General features: G+C 34.8%; 1 protein-coding gene across 1 annotated transcript in view; it reads left to right on the top strand.

Moving 5' to 3' along the window:
* LOC119635669 overlaps positions 1-23,369 on the top strand; it is a 27,998-nt gene extending 4,629 nt beyond the window's left edge. Inside the window, exons 3-10 of the mRNA XM_038030605.1 lie at positions 16,889-17,134; positions 17,248-18,737; positions 18,803-19,050; positions 20,881-21,075; positions 21,144-21,242; positions 21,307-21,556; positions 22,860-22,948; positions 23,047-23,369. Of these exons, the coding sequence (XP_037886533.1) occupies positions 16,889-17,134; positions 17,248-18,737; positions 18,803-19,050; positions 20,881-21,075; positions 21,144-21,242; positions 21,307-21,556; positions 22,860-22,948; positions 23,047-23,275 (2,846 nt within the window). The 3' untranslated portion in view covers positions 23,276-23,369. The remainder of the gene's footprint in view (positions 1-16,888; positions 17,135-17,247; positions 18,738-18,802; positions 19,051-20,880; positions 21,076-21,143; positions 21,243-21,306; positions 21,557-22,859; positions 22,949-23,046) is intronic.
* The last annotated feature ends 13 nt before the right edge of the window (positions 23,370-23,382 follow it).

Here is a 23,382-nt window from a genome sequence, read left to right as displayed (position 1 = left end):
ATTTTTTGTATTTTGTGATTTTACATAAAGTAAGTTTATTAACCAATAGCGTCTACTATGACGGCTAAAGCAAATAAATGTTTTTTTTATGCTTAAATTCACTTGACTCACTTTCAAAATTATTGAATTATTCGCTAATTAAATGCTAATTAAAGGGTTGACATGTCAGTTGTATCAAATTTTTTTTTTTTAATAATAAACACAAAGTACTGCTCATGTTTACATGAATTTTCATTCGTTTGATAAGAAGTAAAAACACGCTAGTGGGACGCTAAATACCCTACACCACTTCGCTTAATGCAGTTATTCAAATAACGAGTTTTTCAATTATGGTGTTATATGGACAGTAGTCGAAAAAGTGATCCAATCCGAATCCAATAGCGTTCGTCTTTGTACCAAAACATGCGAGTGTAGCAAATTTTGTTAAAGGTTCTCAAGAAAACACAAAAAATATAAGACAAGCTGAGGATTAGCTCAGAAAATGATTCCGAATCGATTGGTGTACTAAAAGTTGAGACTATATCTGGGTTTTGCATAGATTCGCACAAACTTAGTGTACCCTTGTACCACAAGTAGTGTAAGGTACAAATATATTATACTAATCATGAGAGATAGACATGAAATCGGTTTTCTGAATTCTGGCATTTCCACCATAGCAAGGCCGCGATTGTTTGATAAAAATGAACATCCTTACTGAATTTGTGATCAATGTGAGTCAACGTGCATCCCAACTATTTAAGAACGTGAATTTTTTACATTTCAAAAGGTCATATTAAGTTTCATCTACACTTAGCGTTATCTTCATCTTTTTACAAAAATCGACTTACTTCACTTTCAATATGAACGGCTCGTATGTTTATACACTTATGTACTCGTATTTGAAAACCGTTATATTGTGAAAGGTAATATGCTTCTGTTAAGGTTTATGCATTTAAACTAAATGCATTCATAGTGTATCAGTGACGGCGTCAAGTAAAACATGTCATCATCAGGCAGGTGTAACATGTCATTGGCTTTCCGTGCTGCATTATTCTCACAAAAGTCATTAACATCTATATAACCGATGAAAAAAAAACAAAAAACCAAACAATAGCAACAAATAGCAAATCAACATATTTGATCTTGTTTGTTAAACATTATATATTTGTATATGTATATGCGATATATAATATATATATACAATAAATTTATATATATATATCTACACATATGTATATATATATATATATACGAAATATAAACAATTGAGACATTGTTATATGACGACTGGTTTTTGTATTGCTGCACGTAGGAGTTCGTATTCGTATTTTGTATATCATATGTTGCATCTTATGCTATTTTTGTTATGTTTCTTCATTTCCGGTTACATTTCTATTATTTCAAAGCATATGAGTTTATTATTAATACGCGTTCTTTTCCTTCCCTTTTTTTTACAAAGTTCGACGCCGAGTTTTCTTGTAAGCAAAAAGAATTTAAAGCCAGCATCGTCGTATTGTAAAACAAAATTTATAGTTAAGCTTAGTTTTTGGTAAATCAAAACGAAAAAGAAACACTACGCTGGGACATCATGGCACATCATCAAATACCCTGTGACGAATTCGTTTAATACAGTTCTTCATTTAATTACTTTCTAAAATGACGTCGCATATGGAAAGTAGTCGAGAAAGTAGTCGGATCCGAACCGTTTTCAGAAGCGTTCATCCTTGAGCCAAAACAGGTCTTGAAAATTACGACCTGTAGGATGAACACAAAAAAAATTATAGGTGGACAGACGGACAGACAAGCTTAGGGCAATTTAAAATGTGACTTTGCATCGATGGTTCTAATAAAACATGAGCCTATGAGTGTTTACCTTATATTAATTATAGAATAGCGAGTTATAGTAAAAAACTTAACTATGCAGAGAATCTTTCTTTAGTTCACATGACGATATTGCGTTATTAGCTCATGCGTAGCAATCATTTATGCTGGTAGGCATACCAATCAACTTTTGTTTGTCTTTTCCAAATACATCAGTCGCTGTATTGAGATCGTGCTCAATTTTTTAAAGAGACAAACTACCATAAATTTTTCAAAATAAAACAAATTTTTTTTTTTTGTTAGTATAGTAAATGAGAATGATTTTGGGCGAGACAAAATGCTAAATGGTCGAAAAGTTGAATTTTCCATATATATATAATCCTTGAGTTTACCAAGTTCAGTTAAGGGAGTTAGTATCTCTGCGAGATAAGCTCGATTCTACCTTTACACTTACATTTTTTATTTACAAAAATTTGATCTTTTCCTGTTTGGAAAGTGAACTTATTCATTCAAGTGCCCGTCATTCGCTCAATAACCTAAATTTTTAAAAAACCGCCTCGTTTTTCTCTCTAATATTTCTCTCTAATATTTTGTACTCGCCAAAGGACAATGAGGATATATTTAATTTGTCAAAAAGTTTGCCATAGTTAGAAGGATGCCGTAGAGACGCACACACATACAAAGTATATTCATTCAATTTCTCAATTGTGTAATACCTGCAGCAAAAATGAAGAGATCGGCTCCAAATTAGCAAAGGCTATTGGAAGTTGTTGCGATTGCAAGATTGCAAATGAGTCAAATCGATCAACAGGCACGCTCGTAGTAGAGAGTAAATTGAGGACACCTCCGTCTTCAAAAGCTAAAAATTAGACATTTTACTTATTACTCATAAACTGCAACAACACACACTTGCAATTCCTATTTTACCACAAAAATCATCGATATAAAAAATTCTCCCATATCCGAATACCTCTTCTTTTTCTTGATTGCTTTCCTAGATTTTAAATTTGCAAAAATTACACTGCTTACCGCGGAGCTTGGGGCTTGGTTCTGGTGTTGCCATTTTTTAATGTTTTTCAAAAGTAATTTTTTTTTTTTTTTTTTTTTGAAGATACCGGAATATACATTTAACGATCTCCTTGAATATTCTTATTCTATTAGCTTTTGCCTCATCCTAAAAAGATAGTCAAAATAATCCTTTTTCAGGCCGTCACAGTGGTTTCCTCTTTCAAACCAATCTACACTAAGCGCATATTAATCTCGACAATTAGGAATCCAAGTTGATTCCCGGGTTGTTGTTGTCGATCTATATCCTCGTGGAAAACTGGAAACTGCCAAAATCAAGTCTCCATTGCTTTATCCCATTTCCGTTATTTTTGATCGACAAGAAATTTTCAATTCAACAAAACTGCGAACTGTTGCCAGTAGTTAGTTGTGTACTTTGAAAAATATGAAACTTTACTATGGATATCATCGATAAATGCTACGATTGTCATATCGTAATACATATCGAACTCTACTTGTGAAAGCTATTTAAAGTTTTTTTTTTTTTTGTAAAATTTTTCTTTTATTAGCATTACGTGTATAACGATTAATTGTTAAATGTGTTTTCCAAAACCGTTTAAAAAGTGTTCAATGCACATTTTGCTATATATTGTCTTCTTAATAAGTAAACTTTACCTACACAACCAGTTTCTACACTTTTTTTGTCCACTTAATTACATTGAAAGGAAAAACAAATAATGCATAAGTTAAACACCCACTCTGCTGTTTTTATAGATAAGTTTCTTTCTTTACATATAAGTGCTATGCAGAGATGTTTCATGACGATGATGTTATACTAATTTTATCCTTGTGCTTGTAACACTAGAGAGTATGCGTGAGCTCAAAACGTACTTCGACGCAATTTAGTTATGGTGCTCTTTTCGTCTCGGGATTCCTACTGAAATGCAGTGAAATTGATAAAATTTTTCGCATATATATGCTTAGTGATTGATTTTATTCATAAGAAGAAAAAAATAAAAATAAATATTTTGTTAATGTTTACAAGTTAAGATATAACCTATTAATAATCAATATTCGTCACAAAGTGAATTTAGTTTTCTTGTTTTGTTTATGTTACCTTCTCTTAGGCGTCGAAGTCAACCGCACATTTAGTCACGCAATACACTCGTAATAGCTGTAAAATATTTTGTTCGAAAAAGTCTGTTAAATTGCTTTTAACCTCTAGTTGTACTAAGTACAACTACAAAGCGACTTATTAAACACAATCGCGTATTATTCTGTTATCTTATGTTTTTCTATGAGAAAAAATTTTTCTAAAAACAATTTTAAATTTTCAAAAGAAATTTAAAAAAACATATAATAATGTGCCCAAAAAGTGTGGCCAATATTCAAGCCAATATTCGATATCAGAAATATTGATTTTGTAGATTAGTTCCACTGTGACAGACAAAAAAAATATTATTATTTTCTCTTTTACGCCAAGAAGTTGCATTCAATTTTGTTTTCATCCTTTCATTCAATACAACTGAAAGGACAGCACATTCAATATCTTTCTTTCAAGGAAATCTAAAAAATTTCTTTTCTTTGCGAAGTGAAGCAGTGATGTCAACCCAGCTGGAAATACATTTCCGTATCGTTTTACTAATATTCTCAAATCGAAAACTTTTGCCGATATACTGGCCCGGACCATATCATGTACAACTACCACTACCTGTCGCAGGACTGAGTCTTGACTGACTTCAAAAGAAGGCTAAGAAAATTAATTAAATAATTTAACTTTTTTCCAGAAACTCGAAAGCTCCAAAAAGTAAGAAAAGATTATAGATGACAGTCGAAAAGCCACAGATCGTGAAATTGCGACTTAGTTAGTGTTCGCCGCTTAAGAACTTAACGCGTTAGAGCTTACTTGGTTGTGGCAGCAATGAATAGTCAATCGGTAAAAGCATAACACTAATCAAGTTGAACACGCACCCATTACGCTAAACACTCTCTATCCCTTTCGCTTTGCTGATTTCTTTTTCACCGCAACCCTGTTACACACATATATCGCAGACATCCCCTGAGTGCCTGGTCATAATAAAAAGAAGAGAAAAAAAAATGTAATTTGAATAAAGGAAACATGTATTAAAATGCCAAAAATAAATCTCTCAATACTTTTTCTTCAATGCGTTATTTTGTAAAGTTGAATGTAATGAATATATCTGGGTGTTGCAAGCGAATTGACGAAACTACTGCATTAATCACGAAACTGTTCGCATAAGTTATTGCAAATACATTTATATTATCTGCATGCATGTATATACATATATGTATACATGTTAAGGGATAGACAGTAAAAAATCTCTCTGCATGCATAATGAGGAGCTTGTAAGTCTTTCATAGGCCATTTTGGACTATTGCCGAGAAAGTTTCAGATGGGATCAGATTACTGTAATTTTGTTAATTACTTAAAGTGTATATCGTACGTACTAATGGATTAGGAAAAGTTAAGCGTTCATTCAAAAACATTGTGAAAAATGTTTGTGTGCAATAACAATAACAAGTCTAGTGACAGTGATATAATTTCATTTCAATTGAAAAATTTTATCACGTAACCTTTCATTTCATTTTCTGAATCATATTTGTATGCAGGTGAGGACTTACAATAGGGGCTTCGATCTATGTATGTGCATTGAAAAAAAGAGAAAAAATGATAAAACTCGCAAATGAATATATTTATTGTTTATTCGTATAAAGATGATTTACGCAAGAATTAAATTGAATACTTGCTTAAGATATATTACACGAAAGAGGTATAATTTTCTTGTCAAGTCAAGATGTTTACATTGCATTTCACTTAGGCATACGGACAAGAAGAAAGATACGGTGCTATTTAATTACTTAGCACAGATTACAAAAATACAGTAAACGAATGCTAGTAGTAAGTTAATGAGGTTTTTAAAAATTTGGTAAATTTAAGGAGAATAAAAAAATATATAAATGAGTTGTGCTTAGATCGGTGAAGTCTTGTTCTAGCGACTTGGATGTAAGGATGCCGATTAGCGCTTTAGCATACATATACGTGTATAACATTACCCGCATTATCCGCATAGCCGAGTGGGAAAGGATCGCGACTACCAAGTTTGTGCTCGCGAATTCATATCTCAATGCGATAGAGTTTACTTTGGTCGTCGCGATAGTGAGTGCTCAGTCAGCGAAGAACGCACAACGTTTACCGATTGATTGTGCACACACATTGTGCAGGCTACGGCCGCTTCCCTATCCCCTTCTTTTTCCTCACTCCTTTGCGACCGTCACGGTGTTACACGAATAGATAACATCCCCTCAGTAATTGGTCTTGTAATAAAGAAAAAAAAATATTTGCTTAACACGTGATTTGAATTCGCACTCGCTTCTAGTGTTAGATTGTAACATTCGGTTTTATTTTATAATATTAATTGCAAATGCAACCCTGCATAATGTTAGCTTGTTAATTTCAATGATAGAAAAAGTGACGACGAACAAAACAATTGTCAGAGCAAGTGCAGAGGGAACAAAACAAACAAGGAGATGGAGACAAGGAAGTAACAACTTTCTCCGTGATCACCTCGTTTTTGAAAGACTCGATTGATTATCGTAAAAAAAATACATCCCTGTAAAAGATGGATTTTCTATTGGATTGGATGGATTTTCTTCTTTTCAACGGCTTGCATCATTTCTTTACAACACAAGTTGTTCTCGGAATGATAACAATTTATCAACAATTTAAAAAAAAGTTTCTCTACATTCAGTTTATCTACTAAAGCCTTCAATATTTACTGAAATGGTCTGCAAGTCGCACTTCGCCGTTTTTTAACCTCATTGCTCATTTTTGCAGCAACCTACCAGCAAAGGTCTTTCGCTTTGTCACAAATATATCGACTTTTAAGCCGAACGTATACAAATAGTTCCTTTTTTCCTTACCTCCTTGTCTGTAATTCTTTCTAAGCAACATCGTTAACCAAATATTAAAAAGAAAAAAAGTATCTCTTTTATAAATACTCCCACATCATTTAACGACCTTAAACTCAACGCTAAAGGCAACATTTTGAAATTCACTATTTAGACCTGATGAAAGTGTAAACTACAGTTCTCATCAGCATCGTTACTTATGAGGACTATAAAAGTTCACTAAACTCTTGCCTTTTGCCTTTGCTGTTGAATTTAATGAATTGGTGATTAACCCTTTGGTGCCAGAACTGTCAGACGTTCCAATGTAAGTCAGTTCTTAAGCGTAGTTAAACACTTCTTCAACGGGAGAATGTGTGCGTCGGTTTTCCTGTTTAGATTCGCTATGTTTTGCTATTGGTTGCATTGAAATGCGATGGATTTGAGTTACCAGGATGTATCTAATTAAGATTTGCCTGAGATAATTTATGGGACGTAGAAAAGAAAATAACTTGTAAGAGTAATTTTTTTCTGCGTAGACGTCGATAAATGTTAAGCAATTTAAAGAAAAAAAGTCTGAATCCTTTTACAACAAGATCACAAACCTAACTTATTGAATAAATGATCTGACAGTCACAAGACAATCTCCTCCTTTTCATCACAAGTTCCTTTTAGTACTTGTTACATTACCCAGTGTACACGAAATTCCTCTTATAGGGCTTTACAGTTATATACGAAAAATCGGCATTTAAGAGAGTTTTAAATATCTCCATCCTTCATAATCATCTTGAATATTTAAGAGATCGTCATGGGCAACAAAGAAAAGAAAAAGACTCGAAAGAGACGATGATATTATTATCACTTATGGGATATGGAAAAGTCTTAGCATTGCAGCAACGGAACCAGGTTAATGCGTTTGCTGCCACGTATACCGTTTTCAGCTTAATATTTTAAGTTCTTAAATAATCTGAAAAATAATTCTTTGCTATCACTGTTTTATGTGTTGTGATGATGTTCGCAACACTATTTAAAACATGTACCGATAAGAGTACACGTAGCATGGCAAAATATATATATATAATTCCTGTGATAAAAACAGAAGAAGTGTTCATTCAAAATTATGAAATGTGTCAGGCTATGCCTTTAAAAGTTTTTCACATATATCAACGGACCATATAATACCTATTATTAATATTGCAGCATATTTCGTTTATTCTCTACAGACTATTTCTTCTCTAGAGATTATTCGCATTCCATTTCATTTACTACTTTGGAGACTTGGTTTTACAGCTGTCTCTTATTACTTATAATTTTATTGTTTGCTAATAAATATCGTGTTTTTATAGCATAAAGTAAGTTGCACGCGCTGTTATGAACATTTGATTAGTTGACAAGACACTAAAATTTTCGTTTATATTGGAAATAAAAAAGTGGCAAGCTACTACTCGGGCCACATAATTTAGTGAGCAATTTTTTTTTTCACTTTAATTAGGCACGAAAAACAAGATATAAACGGTCGAGTCCGAATTTTTTAATACTTAGCAATAACGTGATTACGATAATTGATAGTAAGTTAGAGCGAATATTTTCTCATCCTCTACCTCGATCACCCCATAAACATTTTGTCGTAGGTAGCCTTGTTTGCTTATATATTTTGGGTAGTTGTGAGCGTAAAAGTTTCATCCAATTTAGCTGATCGTTGAAATGAGAAGAAAAAGTGTAAGTTATTTAACTTGGATGCTTAAACTCAAAACTGTACAATCTGGGAATCATTATTGAAACTTGATTCGGGAAAAGTATTAAGATCGAACTATTACGATAAATAGATAAACGAACAAACAGATTTGATAAAAAAAAAACTACAAAACAATGCATTAAAGGAAAAAAATCAGTCAATAAGTCAATATGATGAGAGAAAGGCCGACCTCTTTAACCCGTTCGCTTCCAAGGTTACCTACGGAAAGCATCTATCACAATCCGAACTATCTTTCATTCGATACTGAGAAAATCGTATACTTCATCGACTCGCTACTACATCTATCTTACACATCACCGTTGGACAAGTTAAGATTTTTGTCCTGTGCACAAGACGTTCAAACACGCTTTAATAAATTGTTCACGTTTTGGTAACAAGCGAGTTAATAGCATCTGGGAGCACATCTACAATACTTATCCGCTACTAACAATTGGTGCTAAAGCAATCATAAATATGCCGGGTAGCGGAGAGTACACGTGTACGTAAATATAAAAGACGAATTTTTGTATAAAAACTGCATATTTATTGTATGAAAATGATAGAATATATTTTATCCAAGGCATTGTGCATCATCTGCTAGCTATTTTCCCACTTGCCTGGCAATTTCCGAAAATCAAGGCTTCAAAAATCCTGCATTTTTGTCGAAAAACATGCATCGAGTCGCTTTTTTCTCACCTTGAATGAGCCAAAGCGTTGCTTAAATCGATAGACACAAGTGGTGATCAGAAGGACTTGAGGAGGACTTGTGTAAGCCTACTAGCTGACTAGCACTTCCCAATCGAGTGCAACGTGTCGCAAACCTGTTTTGCAATAGATGTGGATGGACGGATGACATTCCGGGCGTTTGTGAACAGTGAACAGTTCATATCGATCAATTGTTGTTAACAGCGCATGGTGGTAATCATTTCATCAGGCTTTAAGGGACTTTTCTTTTCCCGCGGGTATTTTCAAAATAAATCCACTTTTCATCCTCAGTAATGACAAAAAGGATTTCTCTTACATGGTCTTACATGGGTCGTTAATAAAAAATAATTCTGAAGCTTTATTTTGAGGCAAAACTCCACATTTCTAGCGCCATCACAACCTGTTACATGAAACTTGTATCGTTGTGAGTTGCATGGTCTTTGGCAGAAGTCAGTAACAGAGACAAGAAGGAGATTGACAGCTAAGGATATTTATGGGCAAATGCCCGGTTTCGGATCTATATACCATATATAAGCAGAGCACAATACTATAGAGAGACAACGGTTGTAAAATACCTGTGCGAATGTGTGTGGATGGTTTTCTCATAAGTAAAATCGTATTCTCGACCAAGCTACAATAAAGTTGGATAGGTATAGAAAAGGCCAACTTGAAAACGCTTGCAAGGTTTGTCGAGACGTCTCGGGGCGCCACATATTGAATGACAAGTTCATATTACTGTCGAGTTGCACAGCCAGAGAAGCAATACAAGTATGTGTATTGCGTGCAACATATTTATAGCTTTGCATGCTTACTCGCACTTGCTTAACCGCGAAAAAGTTTCAATCAATAATTATGCATTTAACCTATAAAAAGTTTTCCTCGCGCATTAATACGCACCAGAAAGTATTTTGTTTTGTATTACAAAAGACTGAGAATAAAAACAAATTGATTGACTGGTAGTGTAGAAGTGTTAGGTAGAGAAATAAATTCTCTGCGTTACACTTTTTACAAAGCTTAAGTATTGAAATGTTACAAGCTGGTACAATCCTTTGCCTTTCTTCGAGTAGTTTATGGATACCCTCGCGGCAGAAGTGTGTTTGGTTTGAAGACAAAGCAGTTAACGTCCCATTTTGCGGCGTTTTCATCTTTGGCAAACCGCTGATCTGCTAAATATGACATGATATATGATGCATCGATCTGACCAAGTGGTAAGCAGAAGGAGCCAGGTTTGAAGGATAGGCCGCCATCGGCGGAAGCTCCCAGTCTAAATAGAAAATCACTTACTGCTTTGCGTTTGTTGTATGGCTACGGGCGTTGGAGTGAAGGGATCATTCCATTCCGAATTAATTTTCCCGTAAATGATCTCTTTTCCTCAAGCTCGTCACCTAGTTACGGTTGACATCGTTCAAATATAACGCTTTCGCCTTACTTTAGCGGTTTGAAATCCTTCATCTTCCTCAAGACTAAAATTTTTTGCAGGAAATTTCGTAAACCGCTTTCTAACTGTTTCATCCCACGCCAACTTGAGCGTTGCTCCATTTGCATTTTCCCTAATTTAAAGCAGAATAGCCTGCGGTGCCGTATTCGGCTTGTTGACTTCCATCTCCTTACGCTGTGAATCTAAAGCTTATATCGCATAAATACTCTTATCAAAGTTATCTAACTGTATCCAAAATTCCGGAAAAAATGATTGCGTCAGATATGTCTTACAAAGCGTTCGATTTCGAAAGACGTGAACGACGAACTAGTAAAGCCACAAACCAAAAAAATGCCAATGACAATTGCAATTTGTTAACCCATTAAGAAAGTTCTGTTAAGCGAAGCAATGGAAGGACTTTTATCAAAATATAGTGAAAATGCATTTATTTCTGCAATTTTGCAAAAAACCTTAGAAACAAACGTAGCGTCAAAATAATTAGTTAAAATTTGATTTAAAAAAGTTGTCCCATTATGTCAAATATGAGAGTGCAAAAGCGGAAGTTTACTTGTCTACTATGACTAAAGAAAATACTATGAAAAAATTGGGTTAGAGTTGGATGAATCCTTCTTGTTCAATACCATCTCCAACAATGTTGAGCTTGTGTTAAGTTGCTTTCAGAGAACTCTTTTCTCTCTAGACAAACTAAGTTCTGCGAGAAAGTTAAGTTAGTATTAGATAAATGCTTGATCAATACCATCTCCAACAATGTATGGCTTGTATTACAACACGGAGAACCTAATTATACACCTGACATAGGAGCTTTGATTGGAAGACTTTTTAACGGAAAATATTCTATCGCATAACGTTGACCAGGTTTTTCCTGTCAAACCAGTACCAACGAATACAAACCAGTCTTTAAAATATAAACTAAGCACATTTACCTCCTGGCATCACAATATTCTTTGAATTTTTTCGCTTTTCCAATATTCGCGTATGTTCGGTATGCAAGCTTATTAAACCATTTAAGCCACACTTGACGACATCAAGTTTCTCATTAGCCGGGCTATTGACTTACTTATCAGAATTATAGGTTAAGTAAAAGTGAGTTTCGGTTCCCACTATCACCTGGGAAAGGCCGCCACCTCAATCACCCAATCACACGTAAACATATTAAATAACGCAATATTTTATTGCGTTTAACATTCGCGGAAAAATTAATTTTATAGGTGGCTTAATGAGTTGCGTTTCTTTTTCTTTACGAGCCATAAAATAATTTCTTCATCAAATTGGGAAGATTTACTTGCAAAATGGGCATGATGAACCGTGAGATACCTGTTTAGTTGCAATTTAAGACTTGACCTAGATTTCAGCTTGGCTTGATTTTTGCTTTTTTTTTTTTCATATATATTTTGTTTAATATATTAACTCTCTCTCTCTCTCTCTCTCTCGCTCTCTGCTAACTTGAATGAACAGATGTTTACAAACAGAGCTCTTCTCAAACAATTTAAATGGTTACAAAATTTGCTGACTTCAGTTCTGCAATTTAATCTGCTCTTAGCTTATGTTTGATTGTCTTCGCATATATATTTTTGCTAAGCACAAGAAAGTGGAAAAAATCTAACGTTCATGAATGTCAGACGTATTTTACAATGAACTAGATTTTATGTTTCTCTTATCTCAGCTAAAATGGAATTCATTACAATATTAATCTTTTGTTTACATTTTCTACATTTTCAAGTATCAAACAAGAATAGTAATAATGCTGAACACAAGTTATGTGTGCTCAGTTATTGAATAATAAAAGAAAAATTTTGTAAAATTTTCCAGATTACATTTTTTTATTAGAAACAAGTAAAAACACTGTGGTAGGTAAAAACAAGTAAAAACACTGTGGTAGGTCACGGTCTGCTATTATATACCCTAAACTGCCCTACCTACTACCCGTTATTTATATAACGAATTTTCACGCGAGAAATGATCGAATAATTGGGCCGATCCGAACCATTTGGAATAGCGTCCCGGTCAGTGTACCAAATTTTATCAAAATATCTCAACAATTCCGCATTTTTTTTTTCTATGGCCAGCCAGTCAGCGGATGTCGCTTATAACGATGGTGATCACGAAGGGTTATAGGAAGAAACGGGTGGAGAGGGGAAGTGGCGTTTGTGAACATTGATCTCGAAAATGGACACATCATGGAAATGACAACCGCTGGTAGATTGTTCCAAAGGCAAGCAGTATGTTTAAAAGACGACGAGTCGCGTTAGTGTGTCGTATGGAATGGAAGTAACTCCAGGACGGAAACGCTGAAAAGGCCATGTAGTCCCATTAAAGGACTTAATTGATGGGCAATTCTTTTTTATCTCTGCAGAACACTAGCCCGGATTCCAATTTTGGGTGAGATAGGGCATTAGACCACCACTGGAGCACTTTTGGCAAAAGCCATATTACCTATCACTGGCTAGATCGTTGGATTGCAGATATCTAGGTGGATGGTAGTGGACCATGGTCTCCATCATCTTCATTATAGCGGAACAGAGTGCAATTGGACGATAGTTTGCAAGATGGCGTCATCCTTCTTGAGCATGACTTAGCCATTGGCAATCCTACGGAGAGTTGGAAAAACGTCGGCATGATATCACCCCTTAAATAGATTAGGCAGCGACCCAGAGCAGGGTGTTAGCAAATTTTTTTATTATTTGCCCCAGAGTTCACAAGCTTAAATCGATTCAGAAATTGATTATAGCGAAGAACCCTTTTTTATGGCTTTTGCAGGCATTCCAAACTCAATATTTTTCCGATTTTCACAAGAAATTTTGCTTTAAAAAGAAAAAAGCGAAGGATTTTCTACATTCAGTCGAGAAAAGAAGTTTATCTTGCGACGTTCACAAGTAATTTGAAACCTGAATTCATGGTATATTGCATTGAGCATAGTGTGCTACCAATTACTTCTCAATTTGTTATTATACAATACTTTGCGTTACCTTGCCACTGTAAAGATAAGTCGACTCTAGTAAGTAGTCAAATGTGCATTTTTTGATATTTGCCAAAGTAAGCATATATCAGTGGAAAAAGAAATACAAAATGCGGTACGAAAGCAGCTGATGCTTCGTTTTATTTGCATTCATTTTTTATTAATTTTCCTGCAGCTAGTATTTGTTTGTAAGTTATTATACCCTACACCATTATACCCTACACAATTGTCATGCAAGCATATTAACGGGTATATTAGGTTTGTGCGAATATGTAGACCATTCAAAAGGACTTGAGATAGACTTTCCTCCTATTTTAGATTCAGAATAAATATCTGAATCAATGTAACCCTGTCTGTCCGTCTGTCCATCTTGTATTCTTGCCAATTTTTGCCAATTTTTGATGACTTTTGATTATACGTTTTGCTCTAAGGACGAACGCTACTGAAAACGATTCGGAACGAACCACTTTCTCGACCACTTCTAATATACAAAAGTCGTTACATAAATAGCAACTTTCCATTTTGGCATTTATGGCTCTCATTATCGAGCAACTGTTAATAAGTATTGAGTTGATGGTGTTCATGTGACAGCGTATGAATGTTTGCCCGATATCGACTGTAAAATGCTATATTTGTGCACATATTTGATAAATTCATTGGATATGAACAGACTACTTAATCTCAGAAATTTCAATATGTTGGCAAAAATAGTAAAAGCTTTTACCTCTTCTTATTACCATAAGATATGAAAAGGTATAAGTGAATGTGGAATTAACGAAAAAATATCTGAGGACGATAATAACTGGCAATAATATGAGTTACAAGAAAACAGTTAGCAAGCATCCTCGCAAAATGGCGGAATCCATTACTTTCGCTGCGTGAAATTTTTATTTAATATCAACTTTCAAATATATTTACTTGTTTCGGTTTATATTTCATTTATTAAGCCTTGTACGATATTCACACATATTTGATCATAAATGCAAAGAATGAACAGTTAAACAACTCGCTTCCAACGCAATCGAATACCGAGATCCGTACACTAATCCCTGATCTTATGCGGTTAGCAATTCAGGTTATTGTTTGCTCTGCTTGGAGTCCTCGATTGAGCCGAACACCAACAATCAGAACAAACACAGCATCTTAAGATCTGATGGCACTATAACAGAACTGTATAGAATAGAAAAGTCGGAATCGATTTAATTGTATGCACATTTTCAACTGATGACGACCACACAAATTAAAAAACGGCCATTATATGCCGATAGATAAAACAACTAAAACTTGCAGCCTAGAAGATATACTGATGAAGATATATTTCATCTGTCTAACACCTACCAATTGGCTCGCACCAATGAGGCCGTGGTCTGGCGGGCCTTTCTCTCTATCATTCTCCACTTCTTTCGTACCGTCGTCGTGCTACGCGTACAGTGAACATACCCTGGGTGATTGGTCATATTAAAAGAAAACATATCTCATAGGACAAGCTCCTTAAAGGCCTATGCAAAGCTGAACGCATTGCCACGTCCGCAGTGAAAAATATTACCCAAAAGCCGTTTTTTTTGGAAGATGGGTTTCAAAAATTCGCCAAAAAGCGAATATAGCTTTTTTGCTGACTAATATTACGCACGTTTCAATGACTCTTTCGACCCCGTCCAAGAAATCTTTTTTATTTATAAAAAATGCGTCAGATGTTTCTGTGGCACATAATAAAGTTGGTCTAATATTTATAGCTGACCATAGTAGAAGAAAATTCGGAAAATTATAAACGCTCTCTTCAGATAAAAAAAAAGCACTGCAACCAAGAACTGTGTTCAATATGCAAGTTAAATTGCGCGGGTATATCGAATATTAGATATGTTTGCTTTTCTGGGACAGATCTCTGGGTCAAATTTCGCATCATAAACGTCAACATTGCTTCAGCTGCGCATAAAACTTTCAGCCCTTTTTGATATATGTGAGGAGATGATTTCTGACTATCCATCGGTCACGAAACGTATTATTATTGGAAATGGGACTTGGAGCAATGCATACGACCTACAAACAACCAATCAATCAAGCTAATGTCGTGCTAGGACTGAAAAACCGCGCTAAAGTCGCTCAAATATCGAAATGATGCTGACAGTCTTCGTCGATTAACGTGGTGTTGTATGCTTTGAATTCCGTTCGCCTTCGGCCAAACTATTAACAAGAAACTCGAACTGGAATAACTTGAATTCGGAGGACAATTATGACGGCGACGAAATAGATTTGGAATAACAAATGGATTTAAAAAGGGAAAGTTTACATTGATCTTACTTTTTGGACACAATAGAACGTCTACTGTAGTCAACTCAAGAATTGTGGCTAAATTGAATTGGTCTCAGTGTGAAATCAAAGGCTTCGACCCGACAACTATGAGAGGAGTCCCCAACGGCATCACCTTTGTTTACATATAATTATGCTTCTGAGCCGCTGCCATGCATCAAAAGACCGCCAACTGAATTGCGCTCTTACACGTCTACCAACCTGTTGTGTTACTGGGAGTAGATTAATAGTGTGACGCATGTCACTAAGCAGGTCTGCAGACACTAATTAGCGATCAGTGTCCAGCTACGCGTCATCACAAACAAACACAAACAACATATAAGCCACACTTCTTATTGGCTTAGTCCGCTCCAGGTCGACGGACAAAAACAAAAAAAAAAACCTTTAAAAGAAGATTACAATTTTATGCGATTAGTTTGAGAATCGCTGACATATCATATGCTCGCCAACTATCTTATTACTGCTGCATTGTTGTTTCCAATGTTACTGCATGCCACTCATAAACATTTACACGAGATGAGTAACATTTTTTCATTATTATCTCTTTTGTTCATTCGTGTATGCAATGCCTTGTGACATAATATGATGTGATGTGATTGAATATGACATTTAAGTCAGCTGGTTGTCATAAGCAACAACATGTATTTGTAAACAATTAACGCTGGATGTGCAGAAACTATGGATACTGTTGTCTGATGAGATGTTTTTAGAGTGGCAGAAGGGATGAGGGGGAGCGAGAGAGAGAGAGGGAGCGGTTCATTTACTTTTCAATAACAAAATTTTATAAAATATTTTTGTTCTTAAATTTTTGTGATTCCCTTGAAAACTTCATCTAGAACTTAAAGAAAAATCCTGTTTATAAAAAATTTATGGAACGAAAAGCGAAACCTCTTAACAAAATTGAATTAATAATTTATAGCGGCATTCCGCTACCCCGTCCACCATTCCATGAAGTGTATGACTGTATGCAATGTCGAGTATATTTGAACATAACATTTTGCTAAAGTATTTCTTTTTCTTATGATTTTCGTTGCAGGTTTGAAGAAATTTTTGGCGCAATATCCTTCCATTTTTTTAGTTGATGGCGATTACGTGCAGGTGAATTCATATCAACATCACAATTCGGATGACGGTGGCTATGGGGGGAGACGTGATTATCAGAAGGAAGCCAAAGATTATTTCAAAAATAAATTACTTCAATATGGCATTGGGGTGGAAGTACCGGTGCGCAGTTTGTTGGGCCACCGCTCGCAAGCATCACCGCAAGTGCGGCACATATCAGGTAAGAGCAGCATTTATGTTTTCCTTGTACGAATTTTATAGCCAAGACGTTTAATTTTTATGTTGTTGTTTTTTTTTATTTTTTATTTGTACTTTTTGTTGTGTTTGTTACAGGTCAACATATTAAGGAGTTTACTGAATTCTTGCTTAAACATCCTGATACTTTTAAGGTGAACGACGATCATGTTACATTGGTAGGTTGCGAAGATTTGAAAGACTTACCGGCACGTGAACGTTTGCACTTGCCACAAACGATTATCGATACCCGAGGCACGCAACAAATGTTAGATTTCTTCGCTTGTTGTATTGAGTCGAAAGGACCCATCTTGGTCGATCAATTGTTTCATTTGGTCACGACGAAATTTCCGCAAGAGCAATGGTTGCGCATGTTTAAAACGCCCAGCGATTTGACCACGTTTTTGAGATTATTTTCCGATTGTTTTCACATACAAGCTAATCTAGTCACTTTGTTGCAAAAGCCTAAACTCAGTGATTCACATATCCAGCAGGCCCAGGCTAAGACACGGGAACAATATAACACTATGAATAATTATCGTAAGGGCGTTCAACAGCAACCGCAGTCACCGCAAGCGAGTTCCGTACAACAACGTTTAGGATCATCGGGATTACGTCACAATTTCAATAATAACAACAACTCTTCGATAAGCATTGTCAATCATATAACCTCACCTAACTTTAAACTCAATGCTCCAGTTACTACATTAGCTGCTGGCGACTCGCCACCTAATCGATCGGAACCGAATTCCGGTTTTGATAGTTATATTCCATTGGCTGAAATGAAATTAGAAAACTTATGCGAACGCAACTATCCTTCTCCGACCAATTGCTCTTCCTACGGTTGCATAAGCATTCCTTCCAATATTAATCAGCAGCAATTTTCATATCAGCAACTTAGCAATCATAATGCTTCCGGTACGGCTCTATTACATCAACCGCCTACGGAACGTATAAACAGTGCCAATCAAACGTTGAAACAACGCATTAACAATCTGGTCATTCGTACTCTTGCCGAAAATTACGAGAAGGATAAGCAATATTTAGCCAATCAACAGGCCTGCGGGCAAATCGGTTATAATCCACAAAGTTCGGCTCATAGTAGTCCCGTTCACCTTGGGCAACAACAACAACAACAACAACAACAACATTATAATAGTAATAATAATATAAGTGGGACTTATGGAAGTAATCATACGTCACCTAGTCAGAATTATTTTGTCGGCGATACGTGGAAAATTAAGGTTCTGCAAAACACGAGCGTTATAGCCAACATTAAACAGTCCCTATTCGTAACAGAGGCCATGTTAAAATTTGCCCAAAATCAGCAAAATATTGTCATATCGTTGGATTGTGAGGGCATTAATTTGGGCGTGAAGGGTGAGGTGACACTCATCGAAATCGGTACGACTCGAGGTGAGGCTTTCATATTTGATGTGCGCACATGTCCCGAAATGATTTCGGATGGCGGTCTAAAAACTTTACTTGAACACGAGAACGTGATTAAAGTTATACACGATTGCCGCAACGATGCCGTAAATTTATATCAACAATTTGGTATTTTACTACGCAATGTTTTCGATACGCAAGTATGGATTTTAGTTTTAAATCAAAATTTAAAGGTTTTAATTGATAAATCAATTTTTTAATCAAGGCTGCCCATGCTATTATACAATATCAAGAGAGCGGTAAGCAAGTGTACAAAGCGAAGTGCATATCATTGAATTCCCTCTGCGAAAATTACAATGCCCCGATAAATCCTATTAAAGAGCAGTTGAAACAAGTCTATCGGCGAGATCAGAAATATTGGGCCAAGCGCCCTCTAACCCGAGATATGTTATTATATGCTGCCGGCGATGTCTTAGTTTTAATCAACGACCAACTTTATGGAAACTTGGCAAGGTTGGTGGAAATTTAACAATTGAAGAATTGAACTAAATTTAACAAAAATTTCGGAATGATTTTTCACTCTTAACATTGATTAAGAAACTGGGTGTTCATAGGATAAACTTCAAATAAAACAAAGATTTTTTCGAAAACTTTTTGACACCATAGACAATCGACTTGCAATAGTACTTATTTTTTTGGTATCCTACATCATTTCAAGGATATGTTAAGTGTACAACATGTACGTATAAGTATACAACACCTAAAAGAATTTGAGATAGACTTACCTCCTATTATGCTGAACTTGTCTGCCCGACTGTCCGTCTTGTATTCTTATGTCCAGCGTGAAGGTCGCTTTTAAAACCGGCTCGGATTGGACCAGTTCCAGATATAATATCTCCGTAGAAACCCTTGCACAGTGCTTTTTTCTTAACCCTTAAATGCCTATTATTGCCGAGTTTATTTTATTTTTCAATTTTTTTTTTAAATTCTTCTATCAAATTAATTTTATAATTAAGTGAAACTGGAATGTAGACAATTGGCAACAATATACATTTAACCATATACATCTAACCAAACGCCGCTCTAGAAAATTGCTATTGAAAAATTTTGAAAATTCAGTTAATGAGGATCGTCTTTAGACGATCTTTACTTATTAGCCTTGACCAAGATTTCTTAGAGAAGAAAGCATCGACTTGCAAACTTTTCCTAAATGAGGCTGACTAGCCCTTAAACTAAAAACTTAAAAAAAATTGAATTGAATTTTCGACACGATTGTTTGCAAGCAAGCACGATTTTCGGTCAAATCTACACTTTGCCTTACTCTGGAAAACGGGTAATAATCGAAGGGTAAAAGCATTGGTTCAAAGTACAACTTTAAATGTTGCTCCCTTACATAGTTAAAAAGTTAAATAAAATAATTTTTCTTGTCAAAAACAACGTATCTATTAAGGTGAAGGCCACTGACCTCAATGAGCAAGTTAGAAAAGTTAGAAACCCGCATATAAGGTATTAGGCTGTAACTTCGAACGCAGATTCATTTTGGATTTTTTGGAGCCCTTCCAGAAAAGACCCGAAATTTCAAAGGGGGAATTTCTTTTAAGTTATGGATTTTTTCCACATACTCTAGAAAGTTCAAAGTCAAGAAATAAAAACATTTATGGTACTCTCCCTCCTTAAGGGAAACGAGTTTACAGTGGCTATAAAATTGAAAAAAGTAAAGAAAACATGTAAAAACATTATAGTGGGTCAAAGCTCATCTAAACTACTTTGCAAAGTTAAAGCCTTATAGAGGCTCGAACCAATTTCCAACGCTGTTTGTCCTTGAACCAAAAAACACGTTGCTGTACCAAACTTCACCAAACTTCACCAAAATTTCCATTCGTAGGTTGAACATAAAAATGCAAACCGGACAGATAGACAGACAAGCTTAGATTAGTATAATAAAAAATGGATCTGTATCAAGGTTGTTCTATACATCACCACAAACCACCACGCTTAGCAGGTGTTGTTTAAAATTCGATTTTTGAATAAAACTGAACGATCAAATAATAGCTTCATTTTTTTAAATTTTTTTTTGTGAAGAGAACGAAAATCGTTGAAGCGTATAGTGCGTACAGTACAGTACTTTCGTTATTTAGCACAAAGAACGTACCATAAAACACTAGTTTATTATTACAGATTTACTTTCTGAATCTATAGCGTTTTTTCCTTGCTCTTTCTATGGCGATCACAAGAAATTATCACTTTCAAGTTGTTCTCATAGACGATAGTCTAAACTCTTGATGACTTACAGCCCAGCTTGTAGCCTGTAACTGATGTTTTTGTATGATTTTGCCTTTGTAGACAAATTAAACCTGAAAACTTGCAATTATTTTCGGATTTATGCACCGAACAAATTTTGATGCACATAAAGCCGAATGAAGTGAAGATACGTAAGAAGCAACGTAAAATCAGTACCGAAGTGGCCGATCTCAAACAGAAATTGTCGCAAACCAATAAAAGTATTGTATTATCCAATCGGGAAATACGTTTATTAAGGTAACATTTTTCTAATTACTTACGTATTTTATAAAGTTTTATCAAATAATAATTTTTTTTTTTTTTAGATATATGGATTTAACTGAAGATGAAAAGGAACGTTTAAAGGGTTATTATAAAGTAGCCAAAAAATTAGAAAAAATGGAATCCTCAGGTCAGCATAATAGGTAATCCGAATTACACATAAAACATAAAACACGAATGCGTTTATAAAATTAGTTTGTCTTATAGAGATCAATCTGACTCGGACGATGACGTTGAAGTCAATGAAAATGATAATTTCCCCAGTTTAGATTCTGTGCCATCTGATAACTCCTTAACGGGCACTTTTTCACCGCGTTTTAGCTCTGAGCCGCCCAGCCTGACGGAATCAATGCAATTAATGGATGAAATTCTATCAAATCAAGCCATGGATCGTGTAGCTAAAATTGATAAATTAGAAGCAATATTATCGGCTGTTACATTGTTGCCAAGTGATCAAGTAAGTTTTGTGATATTCAAATTTGAAAAGCTTAATTTCTTAAGCGTAGAGCGGAACAATAGTAATTGACATAATTTGTTCTGTCTCTACAACTCCTACAAGATTCGATAAAGAAATGAAATTCTGTATTAATTTCTAAGGTCAAATACGACCTAGGGTAACCTTTTCAATTTATTCAACAACTAAGAAAACCATTATAGTGAAGCACTCTGCATCGTGTTGCTTTATAAAATTATTCATGTAATGACATCTTATCTCCGATCAGAATCCTTTTCTGTAGTGTTCATCCTTAGGCTTATCGATGTATCAAATTTCATAAAAATATTCCAAGACTTGCGATTTTTTGTTGTTTGAATACAAAAATGTATAGACAGACAGACAAGCTCAGTGTGATAAAAAATCAAATCCTTTCTCCCTCAAATTCAAAAAATTAATTTAAAAAAAAACTTGCGTTGATTTCATTTTCTCTGTTTTTTCGTTTGGAAGAACCGACTTAAAAATCTGTCATTAAACCTCACAATTCTCAGTAGAGGCATTAGTTTTAAGTTGCACTTGGAATTTTAAAGCAACACAATAAATATTCAAGGAACTAGGTAGGTACAGCACACTCAAGACATTTGGTTCCAAGAAAATCAAAATTCAGTTTCTTATATCCTACGGCATTTATAGCACGAGGATATATTATTAAGTTTGTGCGGATGTATGCTAATTCAAGAAGGACTTGAAATAGGCCCTAATCTTGTCTGTTCGTCTTTTCATTTTGTTTTCTTGTGTTCTCCCTATAGATCGCATTTTTCCAGATGTTTTGATGAAATTTTGGTAGGCCAGCATGTTTTGACCCAAGGATGAACGCTATTGAAAATAGTTTCGATCAGACGATTTTATCGACCAGTTCCCAAGTAACGCCTTATTTTCAAAAATCATATGGAAAATTAAGCGAAATGGTTTAGGGTATATAAGCCCTGCCGTGCCCAACTTGTTTATTGCTAAATGTTTTTTAAAATACTTGCCAAGTTATCCAGAGCATTCAAAATGCCTTCGATACGTCGCTGCGACTATGTTTAAATTCGCGGACTGTTCAAAATTTCTTGTCTTTCTCCATTAATATCCTTCTTTTTTTTTTTTTTTTTTTTTTTTGAATGTTTTAGGAAAAATTCCAGGAAGCAACTCGGTAAAAAGACATTTAAGGGATCGAACAGTGCCTTTTTTAAAAGTTTAAATACATTGCATACATTATTAAAAATTATTGGTGAAAAAAGGAAAAAGCATAATTTTTTTTAATTTTTTCCATTTCTGTTTACAGATACTTACATCGAATTCAATACAAGATCAATTTGATACAACCATAGCTACTACGGATAATCTCCAAATAGTGAGAGAGAAAGCGAAAAAGTAATTAAATTAAAAATAAATATTTCATTGAGTTAAACCATTGAAGTAATTTAATGCGGTTTTCTTTTTTATTTTATTTTGTAAATCTTATCTTTTAGTATGAAAAACTGTAATTGTCAAGTGGAACAACGCAGTACTACACCCACTACTATGTTACGTAACGCTGTATTGGTTAACGTAGAACGTAAGCCGGTAAAAGTGGTCGATACCGCTTCGCAAACACTTAGTACCGGTGATATTGTTATAACGAAAATCATATTCGAGGACGAACATGAAAAGGCCAAAGAAAAGGTATTGACGTCATCGCCCAAACGCAATAACTCATAAAAAAGTAACTACGAAATGACGGTGGCGACGACGACGAAAGATTAAAGATTCCTAATAATTGAAATTAATATAAAAAATATTATATATTATTTTAATAAATATATATA

This window comes from Glossina fuscipes, unplaced genomic scaffold, assembly GCF_014805625.2.
Source record: "Glossina fuscipes isolate IAEA_lab_2018 unplaced genomic scaffold, Yale_Gfus_2 27, whole genome shotgun sequence".
NCBI classification, from domain to species: Eukaryota; Metazoa; Arthropoda; class Insecta; order Diptera; family Glossinidae; genus Glossina; species Glossina fuscipes.
This window is presented reverse-complemented; position numbering and strand designations above follow the sequence as displayed.